Raw genomic sequence first — 10,304 nt, forward strand, 5'->3', positions numbered from 1 at the left:
TTCAAAAGTATTGATCAACATTATATTTAGTGCGGTTGTTAGAGCAGAGGGTCAGTGACTCAGAGGTGTGGATAGAACTTTAACATTCACTAATAGTGATAGCGCCACCTAGTGGTCAGTGTGAGCAATGGGTCCCAAATTACTAATAATTCATCAACAACAAAACTGAAACTGAACCTCAATTTTCACTGACTCATATACACAAGGCATTTTGAAGACGAGGTCATATGCTTATACAACAGTAGTTTTTAAAAAGGTCAACTACGAGTATATCCTCAACATTCTGACTTCATTCTCGAAATCCAAATCTAAATTTATTAATCATTCACTGATTTATCCCCAACATTTAGAATTTATTCTCCAAATACAACGGGAAAACATGTTTTCACAATTTTATTATTTTATTCATTTCATATTACAACTTAGCTATGAATTTATAACTGAAAATATAACTAAAATATAATATATATATATAATATATAATATAATATAACTACAATTTAAAATGTATAACTAAAAATATTTACGACTTTCGTGTAAAATTCTGAACTTTCTCAGAAGGGTGGCTGGCGTCTCCCTTATGGATAGGGTGAGAAGCTCAGTCATCCGTGAGGAACTCGGATTAGAGCCGCTGCTCCTTTACTTAGAAAGGAGTCAGCTGATAAGGATGCCCACTGGGCGCCTCCCTTGGGAGGTTTTTCAGGCACGTCCAGTGGGGAGGAGACCTCGGGGAAGACCCAGGACTAGGTGGAGAGATTATATCTCAACACTGGCCTGGGAACGCCTCGGGATCCCCCCGTCAGAGCTGGTCAATGTGGCCCGGGAAAGGGAAGTCTGGGGCCCCCTGCTTGAGCTGCTCCCCCCGCGACCCGACCCCGGATAAGCGGATGACGATGATTGAGTGAGTGAGTGAGTGTGTAAAATTAGGACTTATTCCCTCAGAATATTACCACTTTATTCTCAAAATACATTTTCTTTGTACTTCTGGCCCTAGTACTATGTTATTATATTTTGGAGTTCTGGTATTTAGCAGTTTTTTAGGCTGCTTTTGCCAAGAGACCTGAAAACCCTGACTTGTTTACATTCGTTCCTGTGTGTTTTATGTTTGGCACCACTGACCCTCCATAGCTCTGACTCACTTTCGTTTCCTCACATGTATAGGTTTCGTTTTCCCTCTGTGACGTCACAGGAGGACTAAGGTTCAGTTTTGTTTCTCTGTCACAGCTTCAGAGGTTTAAAAGAGCCGGAGCTGCGGGACACGCCTCACATGCACCATGTTTTCCTGGGGAGAGGACTGTCACCGGGTCTTCTGGTCCAAACAGCCCCCTGTGGACGGGTCAGCAGAGGCCAGGGTTCACCAGTTTAACCCGGGTTATCTCATCCGAGGCCTGTCTGCGGGACAAAGTGTGCTCAGCTTCATCAAGACCAATGGAAATGCTTTTATCATCCGGACACACGAGAACAAGGAGGGAAGAAGAGTCCGAGGGAAACAGAGTGAGAAACAGCTGCTGCTATTTATCTTTACTCTTTTTAAACCTGCTCACTTTATTAATATATTATGTTATCTTTCATATAACTGTCTTTCTCCTTTGTTCACTTTTATTATTTCTTTTGCTATGAGATGTTTAGTTAAATTCTGACAAACAGGTGGTAGATCCACAGGTAGAGATCTGGGACCGTATTACGATCATGTGTTTACATACCAGAAACCAGTTCATCTCTTACCTGTGATGCTCCCAGTGAACCAGCCTCCTCCCAGTTCCTCTGTATGAGCCGCTGTGGTTTGTGTCCTCAGAGTTCGTGGCGTGCAAAGAGAAGCTCCAGGCTGTGAGCTGCACTGATGACGTAGTGTCCCTGCTGACTGACAGCGGCTCGGTCCTCTGTGTGGACACCACGCGCCCCCCCTTCACACCAAGGTCAGAGACACCAGGTGTTTTCTGCTCAGCCTCAAATGAAGATATGGAATTGTTATAATAACAATACTTGTCATTGTTATTACAGTATGTACCATGATGATTAGTTTCTGTTCTGTTTTCTCAGGCCGATGAAGGAGTTGTGTAACATACCTGTTTGTCAGGTGGCGTGTGGGAGTCAACACTCAGTCGCCCTGACTCACGGTAGAGTGACACCACACTGATGACATCACAAATACATTGATTGAGATCATAGAGTTTATACAAAGATCATAGATTGTAAATACAGATTTATTTGATCTGCACAGTGGCCTCGGCTGTCAATCATGACGTCACACCTCATTTTAAATTAACAATTAAAACCCAAATTATCAGAAACCTGGAGACACGTCATGTTGACCATCTTTATTTACAATCATTGATAAAGATGAACGACATGACAGCTTCACAGCGCCACCTGGTGGACGGCCACAGTACAGGTCATAAAGCTTACCTCCTCCGTGTTGGTTGACGGGACATGGACCAAACTAATCTCACAGGTGGTTTCTCCACAGATGGCCGGGTGTACACGTGGGGTCAGGACTCCAGGGGCCAGCTGGGTCTCGGGCAGGGGAATCCCTTCGCCAACTCACCCCAGCAGCTCCGCTCTCTGTCGTCGACCCCGCTGGTTCAGGTCGCCGCGGGGGGGGAGCAGAGCTTCGCCCTCTCTGTCAGTGGAGGTGTGTTCGGCTGGGGAAGAAATGACCGTGGGCAGCTCGGGCTGGGAGACACAACAGGTGCTGTACCTCTTTGTACTTTATTTATATTCATATCAATGTTAAACTGCAATGTGGTGTCACAAGTTGTATCTGTTTACAAACACTTAGAGGTTTAGGTGAAAGGATCGATTGGTAGAAATTGAATATAAAATAATCCTACTGTGTTTTATCTAAATCGTAGGAATTGTTGTTTTCTTTACCCTAGAATGGGCCTATTATATTGAAATACTTTATATTTAAATACTTTATATTTACATCAGGAGCGGTTCCTCTTTACAGAGAGGCTGCAACTTGCAACTTCACCACTAGATGTCACTACCTTGTTCATTTCTCTGCTACAGACAGACAGACACCAGCTCCAGTCAAAGGTCTGAACATGAAGGGAACTGTTCACATTTCCTGTGGGAAGGATCACACTGCTACTCTAACTAAGGTAATTTAAAAAAGCTAGTAATATAAATGTTTAGTTATACTTAGAGGTTGTGTTTTGGTCGGCGTCTATAAAGATATACCACATGAAAGTGTCATGTCATCTTTATAGCCCCCTGGTGGCTGGCTGCAGCAAATTTCATATACTGCGCCTCCTCCATGTTAGTGGATGGGATATGGACCAAACTAAAACATTGAGTATGCGTTAAAAAAATAATGGACAGCATGAGACTGACTCGCGATTGGTTGAGCGTGTGTATTATTGGGACTTTGCTTATACAGGTAGATGTGTTGATATTTAGAAACAGTGACGCAGACATCGATACTCGTTTATTTCTTGATTTTATAACTTGACGACCAGCAATGACTTTACCACATGTGTGTAACTGGTCATGTGACATGTGACTCACACTCACAGTGAACCCTGCCTTACCTGATTGACTGCGGGACTTTGAACCGTTGTCCTCTGGCTGCTTCCTCAGGGTGGTGCTGTGTTTACGTTCGGCTCGGGGCAGTTCGGGCAGCTCGGGCACAACTCGTTCTCTGATCAGCTCCGTCCTCGTCTTGTTGCCGAGCTGTTGGGGGCAAAGGTCACCGAGATCGCATGTGGACTGTACAGTATACCTACTATTTCTTCTTTAAAGAATTTCACTTCATCAAATATTGATGCTTAGACCCTGCTTTGAAGAACCAACGGGGATCAAAGTGTCTCTAATGATGTTTTTAATTCATTATCTCCTCAGAAACCACACGTTAGTGTCCACAGACACCAAGAAGGTTTACTCCTTTGGGTGTGGAGAGCAAGGGCAGCTGGGCCACGGAGGCGAGAGTCATCCGTCTGTGCCGCTCCCCGTTCAACTGCCACAAGGTTTCAATGAAGTCATGAGGGAACAATTACCTAACGTATGGCAGAGATGATATTTTGACTCAGTACTTTTTTAATTCCAGGCAGCAGTGATGGTCCCGATATTAGAAACATCTTCGCAGGAGGAAACTGTTCATTTGCGACATGCTCATCTAACGAGGTACCGACACTAATACACTGACACACTCAGGGATGGAAGGATAATAATGACCACATACACTCAACCAGTTTATTTTGCAGGAGCCAAACACTGACGGGGTCAGTAATGCCCCACAGTTTTGTCTTGATGACATGATCCACAAATGGACGTCTGAATGTGATGTAAAAACCTGGAAAAAGATAAAACAGTGAGTATATGACATGTTCTCTGTAGGTCAGGAGTTTGCTGAAGAGCCTGATGGTGTCATGACTGTAACTGTAAATATATCAATCCACAAATCCAAGATCCAATCTCGTGCTATTAAATCTTCACAGGGAAATCCACAGGACTTTTTCCACAGCATCTTGTATGAATCAAAGTTTCCTGGAGAAAAGGTAAACACGGAACCTCTTTGCACGACTATCCCTTCTTTTCTTATCTGGTGAAGTTCTAATATGAGGAGAACTTTCACTCTCACTTCCTGGGTTTGGACCCAACGTTGTTTTGCTTTGTGTTGTTAGAAAAGACAAACATTTCCAGACCTCATCAAAGTACCACGGCGTGAACTTGTCGCTTGCACGACTCGCTTTCAAGAGACTGGTGAGGAAGGACGATGTTTTGTCAGAGGTGTGTAACTGTTTTTTAAGTGTCGCTTTTTAAATTTGATTGTTTTAATCAAGGGAAATGATTCCTTCTCGCAGGTGAAGTGAGAAAGTTCTTCTGAAATCCTCGGTGGAGGTAATGAGTGGATCTTTTTCCAACCAACAGGTGGTGGCTGCTGTCCTGAAGCTGCTTCCCTCTTTTGAGGATCCAGTGGGAGTGGAGGGGTTGAGGATCTTGTTGCTTCTCAATGATCTTCTTCACGTGATCCAGAAGCTCCATCGACCACAGAGCACCAAGCTCGCTCAGGCCGTCGCTGCTGCCGTTCTGAAGCTGTCTGCTGAGAACCTTCAGGTCATAGGTACTGTGACCACTGCACAAGCAACATTAGCAAGATACTACGCACAACCAGGCATGCATTGCATTTTACTATTCCCTTGTGTATATTATTCGTACTTCTTCTGCCTAAAAGTTTGGGATGCTTCTCTTCCCACAAATTTAATCTCACATTCACGAGACCCACAAATAAACCTGCGGAATTACGTCGAATCGTGTGCTATTATTTTTACAAGAATTTCGTCCAACAGATCGCACAAAAATCGCGATAACGTGGCCGTGTCCTTGACCTCCGCTGAGTTGTTAAATGTCCATGTTGTCTTCCTCAGGAAACTGGTGGACGACACTGTCAGCCTCCACCATATCTGCATATGTTAGGGTTTGGAAGAAAGCTCTCTCAGACATGCTCTCCTCAAGCCTTGATCCTCCCCGCTCCAGCTTCAGAAATCTGTTACAAGTCCTCCAGTACATGTACAATGTTAGTATGCCTCAATACTTCCATAAATATTACTCAGCATAATCCCAACCTACGGAGCCCCCGAAGGGTCAAGGGGAAGTAAAGAATTCTCGCCATGACCCTTCGGGGGCTCCGTACTAATCTTGCAAACTTTTCTACAAAATGAAGCTTATTTACTTTTTGAATTTGTTCACTAAATGAATAAAACCTCTGTGTTAAAGGCAAACAGCAGGATCTCAGAGTCTCAAAGGCTGCCAGACAGCGACTTCTATTTGCTCATGGACCAAAACTTTCTTGGTTTGGATCTGCGTCAATGGACTTTACAGACGAAACAGAGGGTAAAAAACCCCCCGCAAAGCTGCAGTCCCTGTCTATTCATGTTAAAACAGAATGGTGGCCACATACAGTACATGTATATTTAAATCTAAATATGTTACTCGCTTTTCTTTTTAGATGGTGGGTGCTGAGCCTCTTATCGTTGGTAGATTTCCAATTGTGATGGATCTGACATCAAAGAAATGGATTCTTGACGTGTATGCTGAAACCATCAAGGTAACTGAGGTCCTGAGCTGCGCCTCATGAGAAAAAGCTTTAATGATCAACACGAGGGTCAGTGATCGCCCTCTGCTGGATCATGAGGCAAAGTGAATGTTGATTGATCCATTCACTTTGCAAACAAAAGCCAGATGTCAGCGTTGGATGTGAATCTATAACCAGTGACATTTTCATTTTAGCAGGAATCATACAATAAGATGGGGTGGAATTTCTACTGCATGTATGGACCAGATTATCTGCTTGCTGAAGATCCGCTTTTTAGACTGAAGCTGAGACGAGCATCCATTTCAGAAGACACGTTTGACCAACTGGATGCTGTTCTTCACAAGGAATACAAAAAAAGACTTGAGGTATATGTGATCGCCGTAGCATGGCCAGAATTTGCATTATGGAATTGTGTACTCTGATATTAGTAACAAACTTTGTGCTTTGGTCTTCTAGGTCTTTTTTGATCAGAACTTTACACGAAGCATTGTCAACATCAGAGACTTTTTTCATGACGTCTTTCACGAGCTGGTGTCCGCCAAATCTGGGATGTTCATTTTCAATGACTCCGGAACACTTGCATGGTTTCCTTCCAACGTAAGTTTTCAAATCCACATACAGGAAAACAAATATATACTTTCTACTTATCTACTTTAACTCTTCGTGGAACATTTATCAGTTCAGTATTTAAACTATGTCTACACTGGATTCATGGTTTCAATTGTCACTTCCATCAACACCAGGCAACACACAACCACCACAGGTACTTCCTGTTCGGAGTTCTGTGTGGATTGGCTTTGCACAACCAGTGCATCATACACCTACCGTTCTCAATGGCTCTGTTCAAGAAGCTGCTCGGTGTGAAGCCTTCGCTGGAGGACCTAATGGAATTCAGTCTGGATGTCGGAAAGTAAGTGAAAATAAATTAAAATTCAAATAACATACTCTTTTGCTGTAGGGCGCTGTAAGTACTTCTCTCAGAGTACAATGTAAACATAGTGAAATCTCATTGATGCTTGAATATTCCTGCTTGTTTTGTGTTTGTAGGAGTCTGTTGTCCATCCTGGAGGAATATGGAGACGAAGAGTTGGAAAGCCTGGGCTTGGATTTTACGGTAGGTGTTTTACAGATGGTCAATAACTGACCACATTTATCCTTCAGATCAACTGATTGATTTATATCAGTTCCCAAAGCAGTGATATCGTTCTTCTTTCTTAACAGATCAACTGGGATGGGACAGACGTTGACCTTGATCCCACAAACCCTGAAAAACCTGTGACAAGTCAAAACAAGTAAGGACCATGGAAGCAGTTTAATGTCACTTTCATATATTTTGTGCAACACAATTATTAAGAAGCCCCTTTAAAAAAAAAATTTAACGCAATATCGGGGGTGTCAATTGTCCAGAGGTTGAGGCTGATTTATGTACAAAATGAGATGTGGCCATTTAAAGGATGTAACCATCACTGCACACGTTTTCATTTCCTTTGCATCGCCATGGTTGTTAAGAAATACAATCCACTAGAGGGCAGCGCAAAATTGAGATTTTCTCACAACAAGAACCATGACTATGGTTTAGGAGGTTGTGATAGTTTAATAATTTGTGATATGTTGATTATAACCAAGAGGAAACATGTATGAAGAAAAGAATAGGGCCCAGAATTGATCCTTGAGGTACACCACAAGTACACTTTTAAGTGTAAGAGGGCACGTCATGATTTATGAGTTGCGTGAATCTGTTTGTTGGATTAAAACTTATCATCTGCTTAACAGAAAGGAGTTTGTGGACGCCTACGTGAATCATGCCTTCAACACAACTGTGGAGAGCGTGTTTCTGGAGTTCAAGAGAGGTTTCTACACGGTTTACGACCGGGACTTGTTGAAGGTTTTGCGACCAAAGGAGCTGAAGGAAGTCCTGCAGGGCAAAGACTTCTGTGACTGGAAAACGCTGAAACAGGTAGAATCAAAACTCCTTGTGTTCCTGTGTTGTCTACAACTACAACTAATTAATAACGTTTTAATTTGCTTGATTTGAATCCTACAAATGATTACGACAGCAAGTTATTCTAACAACATATTTCCCTCTAATTAGAACACACTTTACATGTTTCCGTACCATGTTGACCACCCCAACATGCAGATGTTTTGGGAGGTTTTTGATGAACTAACCGAGGATCAGAAGAAGAAGCTCCTATGTAAGTATAACAATATAAAATGTTAAACTATCACAATCAAGACAGATAAATGATTTATATTACTAATGTACTAGACCAGACTTTCTATATGTGCTCAGAATGAAGGGAGAGTTATTTGGTCATTTTAATCTGACCATGCAGAGATAGATTTCTTCAATCTAGAGTCAGGAACATTTTAATATTCACTTTTCTGTTTAGTGTACGATGATGATAGAATCGATAAACTAATGAAGAGATGCAAAGCTTTATACTGAGGATATCACCAAAATATATCAGTTAAAGACTGTCTTTGTTTACCACTTCTCTCTCCTCAAGGGTTTGTGACCGGTTTTGAAAGGTTGCCTATTCTTGACAATAAAAGCATGACCATCAGGCCCAGGTACATCTGTGACGTCTCTCAGGACCAGTTCTACCCTGAAGCACTCACGTGCCACTCTTTTCTGGATCTGCCCCTATACTCAACCAGGGAGATTATGAAAACCAAGCTGACAGAGGCCCTGAGCAACAGTAGAAGAAGCTACAAGTGAGGGTGGAACTCTGCCGCAGGTATTCTGCACTGAACAGAGGGCGGAACGTAGTGAAAACACTTTGTAAATCGACCAAACACCATCCATTGTACTGTACCTGCACCTGTGTACTGGCCCACATGACAGGCTTACATTTCTTATGAGGGCGAGTGGACTAAGTGGTTGTATAAAAAATGTCTCAAAGTAAAAATACATGAGAAGTCTTAAATAAAGTTTTAAATAAAAAGGGGTGATAAATAATTTTGTATATGTTTTTCCAGGTACATTATTTAATTAAACTGCAAATTTGTCCTGGGAACTTGTAGAGAATACACTTGTGTGTGCACAGCAGTCACTTTCAATGCCTATTATAGATTAATTGTTCAAACATTTTATTAGGGTGCCTGCATTAACTGTAAAGAAAAGGTTATATTAGTGCCAATCTGCGAAAGAAATGTTTATTCTCTGTGAGGCTGCGTCTGGGCGATAAATCAAAAAAGGGGATCCAATATGCTTTGAGTGCCTTAATTGCTGTGAAGCTTCTAATTGATCCAAGTCTTTCAGAGCATTTAAAAGTAAATTAACAGCAACTAATGACCTATTGATCGAACGATTAACATTCTAAGATATATGTGATTTAACAGTATTGATTTTGATATCGTCTGTAAACTGTTGACTGAATTACTCAGGTTGGATGTAGAGCAATATTAGTATCTTTTCATAAACGATGGGATGTTATTATGTTCCAACTGCTGTCATCCTTTGATTGTGCAAATGTTCATGTGTTCACTGTTTTTCTTTCTTTGAATTCTGGATTAAAACCTGTGTTATAATAAAAAATAATAAAAGCAATCTGACATTTGTTTAAATAACTTATTACTTAAGTCGTTTTTTTTTTAACTTCTGCTGTTGACGTGTTGCAGGTGAATGTGTAATGTTGACAGAGAGAACATTACCACTAGAGGCTCCCATTGTGCTGCTGGTTGTGTTTGGTTGAACAAAGAGGGATGTGATCAGCTGGTGACAGACAGAGAAAAAGGTTTTCAAATGTATAAACCTCCAGATGTGGGTCAATAAAAGAGACAAAGAAATAAACTTTACACGATGAGTTCATCCGTATTTACTGTTTTACTCCCCATAGAGACTACACAGGATTTTATTGTAAATTAGATTTTAACTCCATTTATATGTTTTTTATATTTTTCTTATATCTCCAATTCACTGGTATTTAATCCTGACTAGCTTCATGTTGCTGTAACCCGAGGGACTTTTGTCTTATCTTATCTTATTCATCTTATCCAAACTTATCTTATCTTGTTTTTATCTTACATAATGTCGCCTGGAAGAGATGTGACCACTAGACGGCGCCATTATCCTGCTGGTTGTTGTGTTTACATGAAACAAAGAGGGATGAGATCAGCTGGTGACAGAGCAGAGAAGAACTGAAATCCACTGATCACAACCACATGCATGAATTAATGAAGGAATAAATGCAGATGTTAAAGAAGATCAGGGAATTATCTGACATCCTGTATTTCACCATAGAACCCGAAGCAGGATGTTCAT

At 41.5% G+C, this 10,304-nt stretch overlaps 1 protein-coding gene across 2 annotated transcripts; it reads left to right on the forward strand.

The window, feature by feature from the left end:
- Nucleotides 1–1,234: 1,234 nt before the first annotated feature.
- LOC133955803 (E3 ISG15--protein ligase HERC5-like) lies at nt 1,235–9,600 on the forward strand. Of its 2 annotated transcripts, none has more exons than XM_062390827.1 (23): nt 1,235–1,494; nt 1,796–1,916; nt 2,041–2,117; nt 2,468–2,689; nt 3,013–3,104; nt 3,583–3,713; nt 3,844–3,968; nt 4,049–4,125; nt 4,206–4,312; nt 4,440–4,499; nt 4,626–4,731; nt 4,873–5,065; nt 5,370–5,518; nt 5,719–5,835; nt 5,951–6,049; nt 6,232–6,402; nt 6,494–6,634; nt 6,781–6,947; nt 7,085–7,151; nt 7,259–7,329; nt 7,811–7,994; nt 8,130–8,232; nt 8,548–9,600. In XM_062390827.1, exons 1-23 carry the CDS (start codon nt 1,275–1,277, stop codon nt 8,757–8,759), a joined length of 3,012 nt encoding a protein of 1,003 aa, XP_062246811.1. In that variant the 5' UTR covers nt 1,235–1,274; the 3' UTR covers nt 8,760–9,600. The 2 variants fall into 2 exon arrangements, with proteins under 2 accessions (XP_062246811.1, XP_062246812.1); XM_062390828.1 differs by having other exon boundaries at nt 6,235–6,402.
- Nucleotides 9,601–10,304: the final 704 nt, after the last annotated feature.

This window comes from Platichthys flesus, chromosome 6 (assembly GCF_949316205.1).
Source record: "Platichthys flesus chromosome 6, fPlaFle2.1, whole genome shotgun sequence".
Classification (NCBI taxonomy): Eukaryota; Metazoa; Chordata; class Actinopteri; order Pleuronectiformes; family Pleuronectidae; genus Platichthys; species Platichthys flesus.

Coding starts and splice junctions, on each gene's coding strand:
- LOC133955803 (XM_062390827.1), top strand. CDS start 1,275: ATGTTTTCCTGGGGAGAGGACTGTCACCGGGTCTTCTGGTCCAAACAG. Junction 4,500..4,625: donor CAAAGTTTCCTGGAGAAAAG/GTAAACACGGAA, acceptor TTGTGTTGTTAG/AAAAGACAAACATTTCCAGA. Junction 5,066..5,369: donor TGAGAACCTTCAGGTCATAG/GTACTGTGACCA, acceptor TGTCTTCCTCAG/GAAACTGGTGGACGACACTG.